The sequence below is a fragment of the Strix aluco genome, chromosome 16, assembly GCF_031877795.1.
Source record: "Strix aluco isolate bStrAlu1 chromosome 16, bStrAlu1.hap1, whole genome shotgun sequence".
NCBI lineage: Eukaryota > Metazoa > Chordata > Aves > Strigiformes > Strigidae > Strix > Strix aluco.
This window is the reverse complement of record NC_133946.1, coordinates 7,987,943-8,007,668: the sequence shown is the minus strand read 5'-3', so window position 1 is coordinate 8,007,668 and position 19,726 is coordinate 7,987,943. Positions and strand designations below refer to the sequence as shown.

Here is a 19,726-nt window from a genome sequence, read left to right as displayed (position 1 = left end):
CCCATGATACCACGCCCTTGTAATCAGCAAAAGGAAGTTACAGCTACATTCAGAGCAGCATTCAGAGCCCCAAAAGTAGACAACGGTTTCTGCCCTGGGTGCTCCACGTCTTCCTCTGGAGCATCTGATTATATACCAGAGCTGGCTATATTGGTCTTCTCAGGACATCTCCATCTTGGTCTGCTGCTTAAAGAAAACAACCTGCCCCCTCAGTCTCATCTAAAACTGAAGATGAAGCAGTTAGATTTATTTCTGTAATCTCTCCTGCATTTCAGTTAATTTGTTGCTGATTAAGCCCTTTTGCAAGGGCTTTAAAATAAGCTGTCCAGAGAAATTTATTTCTCAACAAATCTTCATTGAAACTATTCTTTTTAATCTTCTTGACCACATCTCATTCCCCCAAAAAACAAGTATTATTAAACAGTTAAAATAGCTTTACCAAATCAGAGTTTATGGATTGTATTACCTGGCCATGCATTCTTCAAACTTGTACATTATTGGTGCAGTGTAATATAATTAAGTTTATGATGGATGATGAAATTTGTGAAAGTATTTCTTCAGTAGGCTGGTAGTTGGCAGTGGATGATCTATGATGATTCCACTGTGTGGTTACTGTATTTATATTAGTTGTGTTTATTTTCTTTCCTTTAGTGCATGGTTCTTCTCTTTCTTTGGTGTCCAGTACGTCATCTATTTATTCAACAGTGAGTATACTGATCAAAATTATTGAATTGACTGGTCTTATTGTGCTAATTATTTTTGCCATTCAAGGAGGAGAAGAAAAAGCATTTTTCATTTGATTGTGTTCTGAATGCTGGCTGCAAAAGAAATGTTTATGTTCATAATGATGTCTGTGGGTATTTAGCAGTATCCTCATTAAACACAGACGTTAATGGCCTAAAAGCAGCAATTTATTTTTTGGGTCAGTATTTTACAACTACACTAAATAAGTTTTGCTACAAAGGACCTCAGTAGATCTGAGGAGATTTAAACTTCATTACCTAAAGCACCCCAAAATTTGCTGAATAGTCATTCCAGCCTTGATTTGCTACTAAGTTTTTAATGCACAGAATTTAACAATTCTAAAGAAGCCATCATGCCAGTAATATTTTCTCTAAAAGTATGTATTCATTTAGGTTATCTGATCCTAAAATAAGGCTTACTGGAGTTTGAAAAAACGGGGTTTTTTTAAACTCATGTTGCATTTGCTTATTTTCTTCTCATATTCTTATGAAAGATTTTCCATTTAAATGTATATTATGGAAGACCATGTAAATTAAAACTATACCTGTGCTGTAATGGGGAGGTGAGGCTGCAACATGCAGACCTGTCTTGCCTAGCTTTTCTCTAACTAGTTGGGGTGATGGCAGCGACCCAGGGGCACGGCAGGTTCCAGCCCACACAAGACTGTACAGAAGTATTTGGCACTGATGGTTAAATCCAAGTGGCTTCACTGCTGTAACTATCCAAGCTAGCCAGATTAAAGGTGCCTTATGTATTCCTGGCATGCTACGATCACAGTTTTGGGGGTTTCTTAAAGGACAACCTTTTAAAAAACAGTGGATAATAATTACTTCTGAAATATGTGTTAACTGAACGGGATCTTCAAATTTTTGTGCAAGTATGATGTAGCTTCACAATTACCACACATCCACAGCTGAAACAAGTATGTGATACAGGAGTACGTGGAAGAACTTGCTCTTGGAAGGTCATGTATAACTGTCTGTGAAGTCTGTCAAGCCAGCATAGTGGTTTTTAGCATGATTTTACATGTTAGGAGGCTACATGTGTAACATGGCCTTAAGACCTTGATAATGAATTGAAAATACCACCTTTCATTATGACCTTGCCTCAAGCAAGGTCCATATGAAGCCAAAACAGATAACGTACTGGAAGGATGGAGAGCAGACCTTTTCCTCTGGTTTATAACCCTGAGAGCCACAAGCAGATCCCTCAGCAGCTGCTGTCTGAGCTTCTGGTTTATGTGCTTGCTGCCCAAGCACAAGCAGCTCTTAATAGTGTGGTTTGATAGGTATAATTTTCATGGTGGCTGGTAGTGGACATGTTTACATAAGGACAGTGGAGTGTGTAACTTCCTACCATATACTTCTCTTTAGCTGATAGCTTTGGTTAGAAGCAAGCCATAGGAGCCACAGTTTTATCATGCAGACCACAACGGATGGTCGGTACATCCGCTTTGCATCCTCAGTTAACTAGTGTGTCCTCAGTTTTTCATCACCACAGTGCCTAGGCAGCACCCAAGTGGGAATAATACTTTTTTTTTTCCACATCAGTTTGGAATGCAAAACCATGATCTCCCTCCTGTGGAGAGCTGAGCATCAGAGGAAGGGAATTGCCTAGGATCAGCCATGTTCTATGACAGTCCTGCTCTTCAGAGCCTCGTGCAGTCCCTTCTGCATGGAGCCAGGACTTCACCCTTCCATGGCTCAGACTCCAAGGTGCACTGGTCAGCAAGCTGGGAAGTGGAGCCCAAATTCCTTCCTGCAGGGAGAAGTACTGTACTAGCAGCCTGTTTTGTTTTTCCTGAAGAATAAATAAATTAGGAGATTATTTTAGATTGAATATGGAAGTGGGATTCCAAAATAAGAAATTCACATTAGAGTTTTTGAAATTTAAAAAAAAAAAAAAGTTATAAATTTGTCAGGCTGGTTGTGTTGTAATATCCTCATGTGTTTTCCTCTGTTTTTATTTTATAGCCTGAAGAGAAGTGCCAGTCAGAGGTAAGAGCACACCGTGTTTGACAGGCGTAATTGTTCTGTCAAGACACTCTGCATTTCTTGTCTTGCTATCTTATTTCTCCATATTATGATGCAATAAAGTGCTCTCTTAAAATATATAGATTCGCAAGCTGCGAAGAGAGTTGGATGCATCCCAAGAAAAAGTGTCAGCTCTGACAACTCAGTTGACTGCCAATGTGAGTACAACTCTGAGAACAAACACTAACAGGGAATGCCTTTAATGCACCAATTACTACCCCAGTTTTTCTAAGTGACAAAAAGATTTCATGTGTATAAGGTTCTGTTCATATTACCGATGCGTTTAAAAAAATGACTGCCTGTATGTGGGACCTTTCCAAATATAACATCCTCTGTCCTACTGAATTGTGTTACGCTTTTCTTTACATACTGAATTATAATACTCATTTGGCTTTATGTATATGTAAACCATCTTGAGAAACAGGGTCTTTTCTTATAAATAGTGACTTGCGTTGACATTTGGGTGGGGTGAGATACAGATGTTATAATTGATAGGAATAAGAACTGGTAGAAATGTGGGTTGAAATGCATTGTATTTTGCTGTTGCATGAAGGTGTGGGCTGATGGCATGATAGGTGATAGTGGCATAAGAGGCTCTGAGAACTAATTTAAAGTTATGCCTAAAGAGTGGACATACTTGATTTTTAACCAGTGTAGACAATAATTCTGCTTGTTTCCTCTGAGGAATTTGATGAATAAGTAATGTAAGACACTTGTAAAAAAAAGATTTGGGAGCCAGGAGGTGTTGAGACAACAGTATGTATGACCCTGAGCAAGTTTATTTATGTGTTCTGTGCTGTAGTCACAGATAGCAGAAATCTGCAAAACAGAAGCTTGCTAGAAAAATAAGCAGTTCTAGAGTAAATAAGCTACAGATGAATACTCATCAAATCAGATCATACCGACATCCTAGTTTGTGGGAATGAATAAATATCAGAACACATGGTACTGAAGAGGACGCTGCTGTCCATGAGCTCTCTGAATAGGTGGGATATGAAACTTGGCACAGTGAAGGACAGCTTTCATCTGAGCAGTAACACCTATCACAAGGAGGATTCAAGGGAAAATCTATTGTGGTGTTCACTGCAGGCATCACAGTGCTTCATCCAGCTTGCGAAATGGAAAGGGAAAACCAAGAACTCGGTTAATAGGGAAGTCAAATAAAAAGGCTTTGACTGCATGTAACCACTCAGTCACTGTCCCAAAAGGAAAAGAAAAAATGTTAAAAATCTCCCCAAAAATCAGATCTGATGTTTGCCTTTCAAATACAAAGGGGACTGGATACATGAGTTGGTTTTAATCCAGAAGTTTCTTTTACATGTGAGAAAGCAGGACCAGACTCTCTTGCATACAGTGTTTTATCATGTTGTTAAATAACTCAGATTGTGTCCTCCAAACACAGAACTTGTCCGCTGTGCCTCATCTAGCTCTGCCTTAGTTTTGCTGTGTTTCTCTTCATGCAGCGTTCAGATTCAGTAGGGTGTTACTCAACACAGGAGTTAGTAGCTTGTCTCCAAGAGCAGTGAGTAGCACAGGCTACTCTGTTCCTGCCCCAGCTGCCATAATTTGCCCAAGAATTTGTGTGTGGTCACTACCACTATCTTTGCAGAGAATAGTTTTTAACATATGCTGCTGCTGTACATTTTTGTTTCGGAGTCATTTGGGTTTTGGGGTTTTGGGGAGAGAGAGTGTTCACCCCAAAAAGTTAGCATCATTTATTGTTTTGATAATTTTCCTTTTTTGCTTCATTCACTTCACTGAAACTTTGAAGTTTTTTATTCATGCTATTTAAACTTCTTAGACTTGGACCTGCCCCTTATTTGTCCTTAAATCAGCAACAGTCTGCTGCAGAGATGTTGCTATAACTGTCCTAGTAATATATTTCAGTCTCTGGCCATCTCTTTTCAGAGAACATCCTCTTTTCCTGTCTAAAAGGCCAGGTCTGTTCCCAAAAAAGTTAAGACTAGTAAATGCTGTTTGTTAAGACACTGCTTTATGGACATTTTCTTTACACAGATTTTTTTTAATAAAATGCTTCTAACTCTAGGCAATTTGAATTCATCTCTTTATGTAATTTATGAACTTTTCCCTCAATTTTCCTATATAGGCATTGCAGCTTTTGATGCTTCTCAGGCCATCAGGGGCAAGAATTTGAAAAGGTTTTGCTCCAACTAGGAAGTGAAGATAACTCTTTTCCATAGCTCACTGAACAATTTCCAGACAGGATGCCCAGTCCAATTTTCAAAGAGAAACTTTTTCTTAAGGTTCAGGTCACAACATTAAGGGTTTAGATCCCATTATTAATCCGTGTGGTCCCACTTGCCCATTTATTTTTAGCTTTTGCAAAGTATTGCTGAGGATTCCTGAATATCAGTTTTGTTGTTCCCTGTCCATCCTCCCCAACAGAAGCTTTGCAATCTCTGGTTTTAAAATAAATATTTAGGTTTTCATACATGTGTAGGGTGAGGGTTTAAATTACTTTTTGCTATTTTCTCACAGTCTCTGCTCTGCTTATTTTCATAGAGGCTGATGGGAATGAGAGATGCACATCCCTGTGTTATTGTACTGCTCATGTTTGTTTTCATTGTGAATGTGAGAACAGTTATTTAGGACAAGTCAGCTGTGTGCTGCTGATGAATAAGTCTGGAATAGCTCTGTGAAAGGTTTTGCTGTTCTGTATATATTTAGGTGAGAGAATGTTCTTTTCCGCTTGGAAAGATTTCACACAATTTTACTTGTCGTTGTGCGTGTAGAATTATTTTTAATAGAGAAATAAAATATTTTATATGGTTAGTATAGATTGTCATGGCTAATGAGAAATAGGTATTGAACTATGCCTGTGTTCAGTTATTTGTGCACATGCATATAGATATACATGTATATCTATAAAACAGACCCATGTCATCGCACCAGAAACAGAGTTCCTTTTTATCAAGTTCCTTTCCATCTTCTCAATCTACTTTTCCTTCCTTTTACCTCTCAGTCATTTTCAATTCCTAGCTGATGTCCTTAATATAATCAACATGGGGTTCTCAGTGCTTCTTGGGAAAAGAAGGGTGGGTAATTGGCCAAGCACCAGGAGGTTTTGGATGATATTTACCACATAGATCTCAGTTTCAAGCAAGGTGCATTCAAATATTGGACAGGTCTTTGAGTTATGTGCAGGTGTATCAGCTGATAAAGCATCTGGCAGACTGGCTGCAATGCCGCAGCAGTTCTGCCTCCATCCTTGTCCCTCTCTGCAGAGGAGGCACCTTGACTGAACTGACTGACCTTGCTGTCAGAGTTCTTCTGTTGGGGTAGCATAGTGAGGATCTCCACCTCTATGTATGTCTTCCAGCATCTTTTTGCTTTAAATATCCACCAGCAAAATAAGTGGTCTAGTTGAAGGGAAATTTCTGCCTGGCTTTCCTCTATTTAAAAACTTGCTTTATATTTTATTTACTGTTTTCTATTTTATTTTACTTTTTTAGGGTATCCTAAAACTTACGAGTGACGTTTTGGGGTTTTTTTAGATCCAAACTTTTTGCAAAAAGCTTTGTGGCAAGACTTACCTTAACTGTGTGAGGATACCTGAAAACTATCACTAAGTAACCTTATACATGCTAATAATGGCCCACATAAAAAGTCAAAGTTCAAGTCTGAGTTCAAAAATGGAACAGCAGGAGATGTTTAGAAATATGGGTGGATTTGTCTCTTTTTCCTCTCTACATTTTGTGATAGGAGGTCTTTTTATGTCATTGCTTGCAATAGCCTGGGGACATGGCTAGATAACCAAGGACATCCTTCCGTGCCTTTTTGGTATCAGGAATACTTTCAGGTGACAACATGTATTCTCTAAAGTGTCCCTTGAAAACCTCAGTTACTTAATCTGTGAGATGTTTTCCAAAAAATAAGTTGAATCTATTTCAACAAATTGCAAAATGTATTTTCCATTTATCACAAAATCCAAGCAGCTTTAAACAACTGAGAAAAGAACATGAACTGGATTAGTTTTGAGATGTGACTCTTCAAAGGGCCTTTACTCCTCGGGACCCAGGAGGTGTTTTTGTTCTTGATCTATCCTGGATGTCGAGTTGCACATTTTACCCAATAACGAGAATTCCAAACTAGGAAAAAATCCCACTTTGCTGCTCTGTTGGATTATGTCTGAGATAACTGTCCTGGCTGTTGAAATAATAGTATCAAAGAAATGGATGTAGCAGCTGACTGAGGAGCCATCTCCAGGAAATCTCCTACCGATGTGCCAGGTCACAGTGTTACTCCTACATCTGTGTTTCCTAAAGCATTGTGTAGCAGCAGCTGCCGAGCATGGTTTATAGCCTAAAACTGCATCATTTCGTAGTGTGCTGCTAGTAGCAGTTGTACATGAAAGGGCTGTCATTTTCTAAAATTTTGAAATTGGTCTGTTACCTTTGGCATTTCTAATTTTCCACAATTAAATTGTTCCTGTTAATTCATTTGCAAACATTTTCACCATATATGCCCTGCTCCTTTGGCCTTTTCTAATCACTTATTTTCTTTGTATCGTTTACACAACAAACAACGCAATGCAGTAGGTGGTCTGTTTAAATACCTGCAGAAATATTCTTGGTTTGGGGGGAGAGAACAAACTACTTCTGTATGGTTTAACTTTCAGGCTCACCTGGTGGCAGCATTTGAGCAGAGCCTGGGGAACATGACGATCAGACTGCAGAGCCTGACAATGACCGCAGAACAAAAGGCAAGCTTGAAAAGTTTTTTGGGAAGTCTTAACTTCTGCTTCTAGCATTGTTGCTCATGCTCCTTTTGTAGTTGGGGGGGGAAAAAAAAATCGCATACACTGTTCCACCTTAGTTTCCTCAATTGTGATGACTAGAGTAAAATGTAGTAAAAATTTTGTATAAAATACTCTTCTGCACTGGCATGTTGTGGCAACTGATCAGGGTATTCCTACAAATTGTTGCTTTGGACACAAGTAATCTTCAGTATTGCATATTTTTGTAACAGATTTCTTCTCAGTGCATCCATACGTGTGCATGTTCAAGAGAAACACCAAGAAAAATCATTGCAAGACAGGCAATATTGGATTTTTGGACAGTGTGCTTGACTATACATTATTTCTGTATTACAAAGCATGTACTTTTTTTGTGTGTTGTAATAACAAAGCTATTTTGCAGCCTGTTGAGGTTCTGCTTCCCCAGGTATACCAAACCTCATTGTCATCTCATTGTACATATATATATTTCATAAATTGTCTATCAACCGCCAATGCTCAGATTGAAATGTGGCTTCTTTGGAACAGTTAGATACTATCTGCATTTTACAATCACAGAATCACCAAATCATCAAGGTTAGAAAAGACCTTGAAGATCATCCAGTCCAACCATTAACCTCACACTGACCATTCTCAACTCCACCAGATCCCTCAGCGCTGGGTCAACCCGTCTCTTCAACCCCTCCAGGGATGGGGACTCCACCCCTGCCCTGGGCAGCCCATTCCAACGCCCAACAACCCCTTCTGCAAAGAAATACTTCCTAAGAGCGAGTCTAACCCTGCCCTGGCGCAGCTTGAGGCCATTACCTGTTGTCCTGTCACTTGTTACTTGGTTAAAGAGACTCATCCCCCCTCTCTGCACCCTCTTTTCAGGGAGTTGTAGAGGGCGATGAGGTCTCCCCTCAGCCTCCTCTTCTCCAGACTAAACAACCCCAGTTCCCTCAGCCGCTCCTCATAAGACATGTATCACCGTTTTTTTTTTTTCTTATTCAAGGACTCAGAACTGAACGAGTTAAGGAAGACTATTGAACTACTGAAGAAGCAAAATGCTGCTGCCCAGGCTGCCATCAATGGAGTCATCAACACACCTGAGCTCAACTGCAAAGGTGAGAAACAAGCACTACATTTAGCAACTGTGCGGTGCTCATGGGACTTCAGACCTCTTGGTAATAGCTGATGTAACCATCCGAGATTTACTTGTTTTGGATGTGGGGATTTGAAATGGGTATTTGTGTAAATAGCACGGTCGATTCTACAAAGGTAAATGGATATGTTAGACACACAGGAAGGCATTTTAACAAAGCTTCTCCACCTTCAGTGTGAGCTCGCTGAATTTACTATAGCATGTAGTAATTCACCCACATAGACCCTAATGTGAAGCAGCAAGGAGAAGAGATCCCCATTTCAGAGCTGTCAAGCACTTGGCTTTATTTTCTGTGGTGTTTTCAGTAATTTCCAATGTAAAGTCTGAATGCAGTCCTGTCTTAACTCACTTCTCTTACTTATCCCAGTAATTTACACTTCTATCAAGTTTCCTACATAATTTTGACACCACCTCTATTCACATTCAGGACCTGGAGCTGCTCAAGCCACAGACCTGCGGATCCGAAGGCAGCACTCTTCAGATAGTGTCTCCAGTATTAACAGTGCTACCAGTCACTCCAGTGTGGGAAGCAACATTGAGAGTGATTCAAAGAAAAAGAAGAGAAAGAACTGGGTGAGTGTATTTTAACAGATCGCTTGAGGTTTATATAAAATTGTCGGAACATGCACGGTGAAATCTAGCCTCTCAGCTCCTCCTTCCTCCCCTCATGCAACAGGTCAGCACAAGGACTATGCACTCTTTAAATCCTGTGTAAACTCTCTTTTGAAGGCTTAATTGAGTCGTAAGTGATGTATATGCTTGTGTTGACTCTGCCTAGGATTGAATTTTAGCTTAATAGCCAAAAGGCCAGTATTAAATTAGAAATAGCTGTCAAAGATCAATTCTGGCTAAAAGTAATACGGTGTCCAACCCCTTAGGGAAAACTTGACGTCTGTTATTAAAGTAAAACAAATCCACAATGAGAGATCGTTCTTACTTTTTTTTTCTTTTTGGCTCGTAGGGCTTTCTTTTAAGTAAACATGTTAAACACTTCAAGAACTGTGTTTTGAACATTACTGTGGAGTTCTACAACAAAAAAATACCAGTCTTTAAAAGTTTATGGTGCTGGTCATTTCTTTTGCAAGATTTTGCAATACTTACCTTTCATTTCCCATTTTGCCTTATTTAGTTATCGTGTACTGTGTAGAAGGTACTCTGTACGGGAGGAAAGGTACATTATATTAAACTCCATTTTGAGTTAGACCATAACTGCTTTAGTGACCTAGTCTGATTGTAGTTTGGACTACAGTCCCTAGATCCTTTGTTGTAGCCAGTAAAGCAATCCACCGCTTCCTTCCCACTGAATTTAAATCTCCCTGGATCTTTGGGGTGTACAGATAAATCTGTATAGTTAACAAAATGTGGTTTGAGGTGGTAAAAGGTTGTTTTGTATTTGCACAATATCCCCTCAGAAATGTTTATAAAACTCCTGAACTGTAAGAAACAGCTTCCTGAGCAGGTTCTTGGTTTTATTTCTCTTACCCCAGTGGTTTAATATTGATATCTTGCCTGCTCCTTTCACTCTGCCCCTTAAATAATGGGTTGAATTGAAACAGTGTCATCTCCAAATCCTTCTTGTGCTACGTTATACATTAGTTATAGACAGAGTAAATTGCTGTAACTTTTAAATTGCCAGTGACTCTTAATTTGTGACATAAACCTTTTGTAATCATTAAGCCTTAGTTAAGATAAGCACTTAAAATTTTTACTTCAGCTTCTATTCTTTGTTATTGTAACCTAGTAGATATCCTACATCAGCCTACACATCCTCCTTGTCAGACGACTATTTTTAAAGAAGGTTAAGGAAACATCTTATTATAAAGAGAAATAAGTAAAGTTTTCATGAAGTAGAAGAAGCAGGACAGTATTTTTATCTTGTTATTAAAAATACATCATTGCCGTAAAATGAAGATTGGAAATTAAATCAGTCATTTACTGAGAAAAATATATTGTTGAGTCTGATTTACGCATTGTTTATTCCACAAATACTGAGGAAGTTCTCGACCAAGATTTTTTTGCTATATATAGAAAACAACACAGCTGTCCATTCAGGGCTGAAACACCAGATTTTCAACATTTCAACATCGCCATAGGAGTCTTTGTCTAGTTTAAGAATAACTTTCAGCTCATATTAAGCCAGCCTGTTTGCAACAGGTAATTTGCAATAGCATTAAACACTGCTCGTAGAGTATCCTGGGTTAGAAGGGACCCATGAGGATCATCAAGTCCAAGCCCTGACTCCACACAGGGCAACCTTAAAGTTAAACATTGTCCAAACGCTTCTTGAACACTAACTGTTGAACTGTAACTTTGGGGTAATCAATTTAATCACATGAATATTCATTCTTTTCGTTGTTGTGAAAGTGACAGTCACTTTAAAAAGGTTATTTTAGTTGCAGATAGGTAGAGAAGATTCAGTCTTTTCACCTGGTGAAATACTTGTTCCAGTGACGAAAAACACAGCATTAACTTGGCTGTTAGCCAAAACATTCTGTCTGAGCCAAGGAGAAAATATAATTTAAATGGTTAAGAGATCTGGGTCTGGTGTCTCCCTCAAGTAATGCAAAAATGACTGTATGTTGTCTGAAACACCTGGTTTTGGAAAATAGAGGGTTCCAGTTTTAAAGTAACTGTTGGTCTTTGTTGATTATTGGTCATGTTTATCTTAGAAATCCAAAGCTTTCCTTATCACTGGCTTTATCTGTTAAAACATGTCTTTTTTCCTTCCCCTGCTTCCTTTTGCTTGCGCTTCTTCCGGCAGGTCAATGAGGTAAGGAAGACCTACTTTAAACTATGAGATACAAAGCTAACTCATCCATTTACATCACTAACCATTTCAGCATCCTTAACCTTGTCTGAGCCACGTTACATTATAGCTGCAAGTTGTTACAACATCGCTGTAAAGCTTGTTCCACTGAACAGAGTTTGCTGTAAAATAGTTATCTTAAAAATAGGAAGCATTCATATCCAGTCCTATTGACCTTATTAATCTCATAAAATAGTTAAGGAAAAAAAAGCTTTTTGATTCTTTTTTTACCTATATTAAAATATATGTGAGTATGGCTGTATCATTTGGAGTATTTGCATGTTAGAGTTTTTACTCTATGGCTTTTTTTGCCTGGTTTCATCCTTAATGATGTGCCTACTGTTGTGGTCTTGTTTTTTCAGTTACGCAGCTCCTTCAAGCAAGCTTTTGGTAAAAAGAAATCTCCCAAGTCAGCATCTTCTCATTCAGATATTGAGGAGATGACTGATTCTTCGTTACCTTCTTCGCCAAAACTACCACACCATAACTCCACTGTTTCAACACCATTGCTGAGAGCTTCCCATTCCAATTCTCTGTGAGTGGTTTTATAATTTTTAAATAGAAAATAGAATGGGAGGCATCTTGCTGCCTTGGTAGAGGAGAGGAGAAATATCGTGCTTTGGAAAGATCCAGTGTTTTCCATGCTAGCTTTACAGGACATCTCTAGGCCACTTTACAGAAACAAGCAGAGTACCCTACACTGTCCTGCGCCCTTTGGTTTCTCTGTCTGAGCATCTGCACATCTGTATGAGCGCTACAGGAGTCCAACGGCTGTTCAGCTACATGCACTGCCAGACCCACCCAACTGTTAGCCATGAGGCCACAGCAGAAGACACAGTGGGCCAGACAGGATTATCCTGTAGATCAGGGCTGGTCTGTTGCCACTGCTCAGTCCTTCTCCCAAGCATCACTTACCTTATCTCCCAGACGAGGGCTGTGTTTTGCATTGAATGTTTTGGGTAAAATCCTTAACCCTGTCATATTGGCAAAAGAATGAGCAAAGATCACACTTTCAACTACTGCCTATTTTGAATGTTCTGTAGTCAAGGGAGATTCCAGGCAGAAGACAGAAAAGCAGAATTTATATATTCAGAGAATTAAAAATATGTAAACTGATTCCCAACCCAGTGCCTTTGCATCAGTGTCCAGGAAGGCAAAAATCATTGCATTGTTACTGTAGTATAATTTAATATTTCATTGGGGTGCTCTCTCAGCAGAACATATTGAGTATGAAGAGTATTTATAACCCGGGTGACCTTGGAGTGCAGAATTAATTGGATCTCTTGCTGTTAATGAAACAAGCCAGGCCAAGTCTGGGATTTTGTTTTCTCTGTTGGCTAAGACAGTACATATTGCACTAATCTGCCATGATGAGTTCCCAATTAAGTTGACAAATTCAGATAAAGGTAAGGATTTACTGGAAATCAAACAGCATGGTTTAGTGATACAGCTGAACTCATCTAACAGCTTGTGCCTGATGAATGGAGATGATCCTCTCCTTTTTCCTTTTGTACCTCCCCAGCTGCCTGTGCCTGCTCCTTCACTTGCACTGGCTCTGCTACTTCTCAGACAACTCCTCTGAGCTGATGCAACATGCTAAATTATGTGAAAAATAATTTGACGGACATGTGAACAGTTATTTTTTGCCCAGGTTGCTGGGTTGGCTCAGCTCAGGGGTCTGGTCAGACTCGGCTGAGTGCCAGAGCTGGCATAAGCATGGGGGCATAACAGCAGCACAGCCAGGAGCAGCAGGCTGGGGAAGAGGAGTGAGAAACAAATGTGCTCCTTTGCGTAGCAGCAAGCTATTGTACAAGCTTATCTATGTGACCAAACCGTACCCTTCTGCTTGTGTTTGTATGAGAATGAGATGTAGACTTCAAAGTCAGGACTTCTGCTCTGCGGCCTAACTTATTTTATGTTTGTGGGAAAGTCACAGGCAATCGCGAGGCTTCATTTTGACCACCTGTAAAATAAAGTTAAATAATTGCCTTACCACACTGCTTGTGTCTAAACTCACGTTTTAGAACGTGCTTGGAAAACTATAAAACAAATTTTATGTTAATTCTGTCAGTAGCTTCGTCGCTTGAGTGAGATAAATAAATACAGAAGGTTGTAAGAGGCAGTATTGTGAAACATATAATTACCTGACAGCCTTACGACCTTGTAGATGTCATGCAAAGTTTCCAGCCTGATTTCAGATCAAATGCATTTGAGTGAATACCCAAACTTGAAGTTTTGCCCATCACCTGTTTTCACATGAAGAAGTGAAAACAATAGCAATAGTTTCCAGCCATATAATAGCGATGAAATGTTAGTAGCAGAAGATAATCCCTCATGATTTTTTTTTTAAAAGCTTCTCCAGTCTCTTGAGCCTCACTCAGTGAGTTTCTGGTGACTACAGCAAATTGTGCTTTAGAAATCTAAGGCCTGAAAACTGTCAAATGATGATCCCATCTATCATCATTCAAAATGCTATGTGCATGCGTCTCATCGTGACATGAAAGCCAAAAGGCTAAACATGAGAAGAGAGTAAATATGCAAACTGCAGGAAGGCTAGAGCACAAGTAAAACTTGTGTGTTTTGGCTTATTGGCTTTTTGGTGGGGAAAACATCTCTCATTAACCTGATTTAGGAAGAGGCATTTTATATGAAACTTCCCTCAAAGCATGCAGCTGTGTAGTTGATCTTTATATAGATACACTTATGAAAGTGCTGAAATGTTACTCACCCAGAATCTTTTTTTTGTGGGAGGAGTGAAGGAAAACGCCACCAAAAATTTTTTAAGCATGAGTGCTTTAAAGTGAGTAGGAATTTATCACACTTGAATAGGTGTAGAGTTCCAAAGCCCTCCAGAACAGTTCAGGGAAACCCAGCTGTGCACACCTGGTGAGCTTTAAATCTGTCTGTAAACTCATCAATCTCCAACCAACTGCTGTTACTGCCTGCACCCCCTTAATTTATTTAGATTTTGGCTTTAGAAATTTTCCTTTATGGCAACTACCATGAAAAAAATGAAGACTATCCAATAGTAGGTGATTTCCAGAATTCTGTTTCACATGCTGATCAAAGAAAAATAACCCTCAGACATATTTATTTCACTAGTCTCTTTTATGTTTCCATGACCTATTTAATATCTGATTTATGGTATCACTAATCCAATAAGCCAACACTGTTCCCTGCTTCCCGCAGAATAAAAAGGGGGTTTATTCCTCCTTTATTCATAAATGCTGGAGAAGCAACATCTGAGAAGTAACAAATGGTCTTGTTCAATGTCTTGTTTTTCAATCTCCTCCAGTATTTCTGAATGCACTGACAGCGAAGCTGAAACGGTCATGCAGTTACGAAATGAGCTGAGAGACAAGGAGATGAAGTTGACTGATATTCGGCTAGAAGCCCTTAGCTCTGCTCATCAGCTTGACCAGCTTCGGGAGGCGATGAACAGAATGCAGGTAAGAAATAACCACCCCAAATATTGCAGTCTATGTTGATGTGTTAATGCTTGGCCAACCTGCCACACAGTGAAGATCTGAAAGAAGGTAAGTCTGAAGTGTTTGAATGCTCACTAAAGTTGTGTTTAGTTTTGTGCCATTGTTAAACCTTGTACCTTCATTAAAGGTCAGCTTGAACGCATGAGTTCTGCTGCCCTCAGCTCTGCAGCTGTAACTGTTTCAACCCTAAAAACCCATGTGGAGATCATTTTGTTGACTGTCAGCAACCTCTTAAAATGTTCCCATGCTCTCTGCCTTAATGTAGCTCCATTTCAGTATTTAGTAGATTCACACATGTTTATGTTTTCTAGGATACTTTGAAAAGTTTCATGGAAGGGATATTGTAATAATTAAAATAATTAATTTATTAAAATAAATTAAAATATTATGAAAATGGCATTTCTGCTAAACTACTATTTATTCCCAAGTTACTTATGTTGCTGTCTTTTATGTGTGTTTTCACTGTGCCTTCTAACTCCTGACTTGTCTTTTCAAGAGTGAGATTGAAAAATTAAAAGCAGAAAATGATCGGCTGAAATCTGAAAACCACGGCAGCTGTAGCAGGGCTCAGTCTCAGGTTTCCATTTCATCCTCTCCAAGACATTCAGTGGGTCTCTCTCAACACAGTTTGAACCTCACGGAGTCAACCAGTCTCGGTGAGTTTAATGAGAAAGGCGGTGGGCAGGTTTTATCCTGCATTTGGAAGATTTGGTTTGGTTAGCCATGGAAAAATGAAAGCATGAAAATTATTAACAGTTGAGGTGTGGAAATATGTCAGGAGCTGGCACAAAGCCTTCTTTTAAAATGTCGTCATAGGCCTGCTACGCCCTAGATCAGAGTTGTCCAATTATGACCTCAGCTGCAAAGAGTCATGTTTAAAGCCATTTAATGGTCTACGTTTGCCAGGGGATATATTGTAGGAAGGAAAATACAGAGTAACTGACTAATAATTTTCAATGACCTTCACTTTTTAAGAGCGATACTGATGTTTGGTAGGGAAGTCAGTAAACCTGGTTCCTGTGTTTTACCTCGGGGCATGTGAAGCCCAGATGTGTTGTGTTTGACTACAATAAACATGTTGGTGAATGGTCTTCATTGTTATTAAGAGACAGCTGTGAAGCTGTTGATGTTTTCTGTTCACAGACATGCTGTTAGATGACACTGGAGATGGCTCTGCCCGGAAAGAAGGAGGCAGGCATGTCAAAATAGTTGTCAACTTTCAGGATGAAATGAAATGGAAGGAGGTGAGTTGTGCTTTGTCCTCAGCTCTGGAATATAAGTGACTTTGGAATGTGCCCAGGAATTCAAATCCAATTTGTTTTGGAGGTGCTTATTATTTGCAAAAAACTTTTTAAAATTTTCTCAGCAAAATAGTTCACTGGTGTATCACTAGTGATAGACAAGGCACTCGGCTCCCTCCCACTTCCTTGGAACTGCTGAAAGCCAACACCGCCAGTTCAAGTTGTCTCGTGGACTCACCTGCAGTAGCTTTTTATTTTGCAGTTTCTTGTTGGTGCCATCAGCACTGGCCATGAACAGTGTCAGTAGCACAGGTTAGCTAGACTAGACCGTGTGTCAGCGGTGTAGGCAATAATATTACAATTTAAGCCTTTCAGTAGTATCTCTGAAAACCAGGCCGTTCCATCGGCATCAAGGAGGTTAGCAGACTAATCTGTACCTTGGGATAGCATCTGTTTAAGACTGGTATCTTAAATGCTGCACAAAGCTCTTGGGCCTTTCTGTTAAATAAAATTTTAACTAATAATGACAGTGATCCTATGTGTCAATAGAAGGTGCACCGAAATGCATCAATATTGTGGAAGAGCTTAATGGATCCGAACTGGGAGATCTATACCTTATTGTTCTAGTTCAAGTTGTCCTTTCTGATACAGGTATCCCATTTTGAATGACATCTTTCAGATGTTCTCCATTTGCAAGTAATTGAAAGAATCCTAAATACCCAAATGCATTTCAGATATTGTAAAATTGCAGCCCACTTCATGTGTGTAACGCATGCATGAATGTACTACACAATCTTTACCAAGCACTGACCTTGCTATCTCACATTTTGAGTACCTGTAAAAGTGTATTTAAGAAATAATTTGATGTCTTTTGTAAAGGGAGGGGACAAAAATGTGAATAATCAGAAATAAAATTGACTTGGCAGATCTTTCCATGAAGTACCTATTTTGCATCAATAATTACAGCCCTGGATAAACAAATTACCAGTAAAGCTATATTGCTAATTCTGTTGGACTCCACTGTGCTCACAGTCAGTAAAGTTACCACGTGGAAATGACTTCCTGTGTTTTAGTTGAACTTGAAGTCTTATGATAGAAATTAGTTATTCTTCAGTGAATGTTTCACAGTGAGCGCAGCTATAGAAGAAAAGAAAGATGAGGTGTGTTCTGTTTTTTTAATCTGCCTTAGAAATTGGAAACAATTATCCACTAAAATGCTGTGATATACTAAACATAACACAGAAGTGTTATATATACATATATATATTTATATATACATAAATACATATATTTTTAAAATTCTGTATATAACTACTTATGCATATAACCATGTATAATTGATATATATATTTTTAGATTTCTATGTCCATGGCAGCATTTCTAGAAGTAAATAGAATAAACCTTGCAAATGCAACATATTTGATTGTTAAGTCATGGAGAAATAAATATGAATTGAATTTTTCTGCCTGTAATTTCCCTGAGTCTTTCTGTGTTTTTGCTAAGCTGTAATCGTTTCGGAGGTTTTTGAATTGTTCGTGGATTGTTTAATAAATATCTTCAGTACCACTTAAGTATCCTTTAGATTTGTGACTCCAACACTGTAGAAGATGTTGAGTAGAAAACAATGATTTCATATAGCGTTCAGAATTCATCATACAGAGTGGTAAAGATGCACCATAACTTAAAAAAAAAGGGGGGAAAAGCATGTTAATTATATTAAAAGCATGTTAATTATATTAGACAGACTTATCTAATGCAGTTAGGATTTATTTATTAACTTAAATTCACATTTCTATTCATTTAGGATTCGAGGCCTCGCACCTTCCTCATAGGCTGCATCGGAGTCAGTGGCAAGACCAAGTGGGATGTGCTGGATGGAGTTGTAAGACGGTTGTTTAAGGTTAGTGAGTACAATTTGCTGTGTGCTTGAATTCTCCTATTAGATTTTGATGGTACCAAGCAACTTGGTGTGATTATTACTATTATATAGCACAGAACAAAGTCACGGAGATTTCAGTGCTGCCTAACTTTTCGTGTCCCTTTTTCACTCTAGGAGTATATCATTCACGTGGATCCCGTGAGCCAGCTGGGACTGAATTCAGACAGTGTTCTGGGCTACAGCATTGGAGAAATCAAACGTACTAATAGTGCTGAGACACCCGAGCTGTTGCCTTGTGGCTATCTAGTTGGAGAAAACAACACTATTTCAGTTACTATCAAAGGTAATTATGCTTGACCTGTCTGTTGTAGTTCTCACTAATTACAGTTTTATCAAAGCCTGCTATGTCAAGAAACTCAGAGGAGTAGAAACTTTTTATTCTGTTTCTTTTTCCCTGTGCCTGCCTTTTGTTTACTGGTCCTTCTATTTTTATTTGATAAAGACAGCACTTAGAGTATGCTAAGTCTATACATTCAGCAAATTTTCAACCTGTAACAGTAGGAATAATTACACACAATCTCTACATATCTTGAACTGATGCCTGGAGTTGTTCTGGAGAAGACTTCACACCACAAGGGACGTAGTGGAGTTGTTTGAGCAGCACAGTACGTTGCAAATTGTAGACTCATAGAATAGTTTTGGTTGGAAGACACCTTAAAGATCACCTAGTTCTAACCCCCCTGCCATGGGCAGGGACACCTTCCAGTACAACATGTTGCTCAAAGTCCCATCCAACCTGGCCAAATGAATAAAGCCTCAGAATTTCATCACCTCTTTGTAACAGCTATATGTGTTATTTCCTTCATGCAGAGTAAAAAAATTACTGATTTCACTTGCTTGATTTATGTCCCTGAAGAGTCCCTCCTTAGGCGCCAGTAAGGAGGGATCCCAGAATTCACAAACACCTTAAACTCTGGATTTTTTCAAAATGTACTGTTTTCAAAATTCTCATCAGTTTCATTATATCATACTGATAAGAAATTAATGCTTATATTTCTCATATAAGCCCATTTGGTTTCTCAAGGAATCATTGTTACATGTAAAACTATACTTTGAAACTCAGTTTGAAGGAAAAACCCTCAAGCACTGCATTTTGAAAGTACATCAGCTTGCTCAACATCACAGCAGTGAAGTCTCGAGCACAGATCTGCACAGAGCAGTAGAGTATTTGAGAGCATTGCCAAACACTCTGCAGCTCAGCTTCAGAGTTTGGCTGTGGCATTTGACTGAAAGTAGTTTGATTTATAGATACTGGAGTAAAAAAAATCAATTACCTTGGGTAGCAAATCAGCAGGCAGGAAGACAAAATAAGCTATGAAATATCTCAATTTCCTGAGGCTCGATGTGAACCCAGGGTATTCTGCTTACTTAGAATACATTGTCCAATAGTAAATCCTATTTGAAATACTGCTTAAGGTCTAGCCATATCTGTAAAGCTGCAATCTGATTTTAAATTTAACTTGCATTGGCTTGACTTGTACTTTGAAGGTTCATATATGATAACAGTTTTCAATAAAAACAGAAGTGTATTTAATCAATTTATGGAAAATCACTTACATATACCTTTGAGATAAA

General features: G+C 38.8%; 1 protein-coding gene across 6 annotated transcripts in view; it reads left to right on the top strand.

The window, feature by feature from the left end:
• The window catches only part of NAV2 (neuron navigator 2), a 423,664-nt gene that overhangs the window by 390,214 nt on the left and 13,724 nt on the right, over nucleotides 1-19,726 (top strand). For all 6 annotated transcript variants that reach the window (XM_074841830.1, XM_074841833.1, XM_074841829.1 and 3 more), the window contains 12 exons: nucleotides 652-704; nucleotides 2,718-2,741; nucleotides 2,861-2,935; nucleotides 7,417-7,500; nucleotides 8,528-8,639; nucleotides 9,105-9,250; nucleotides 11,846-12,018; nucleotides 14,779-14,932; nucleotides 15,468-15,627; nucleotides 16,115-16,215; nucleotides 18,017-18,112; nucleotides 18,266-18,434. In XM_074841830.1, coding sequence (XP_074697931.1) covers nucleotides 652-704; nucleotides 2,718-2,741; nucleotides 2,861-2,935; nucleotides 7,417-7,500; nucleotides 8,528-8,639; nucleotides 9,105-9,250; nucleotides 11,846-12,018; nucleotides 14,779-14,932; nucleotides 15,468-15,627; nucleotides 16,115-16,215; nucleotides 18,017-18,112; nucleotides 18,266-18,434 — 1,347 coding nt within the window. The remainder of the gene's footprint in view (nucleotides 1-651; nucleotides 705-2,717; nucleotides 2,742-2,860; nucleotides 2,936-7,416; nucleotides 7,501-8,527; nucleotides 8,640-9,104; nucleotides 9,251-11,845; nucleotides 12,019-14,778; nucleotides 14,933-15,467; nucleotides 15,628-16,114; nucleotides 16,216-18,016; nucleotides 18,113-18,265; nucleotides 18,435-19,726) is intronic.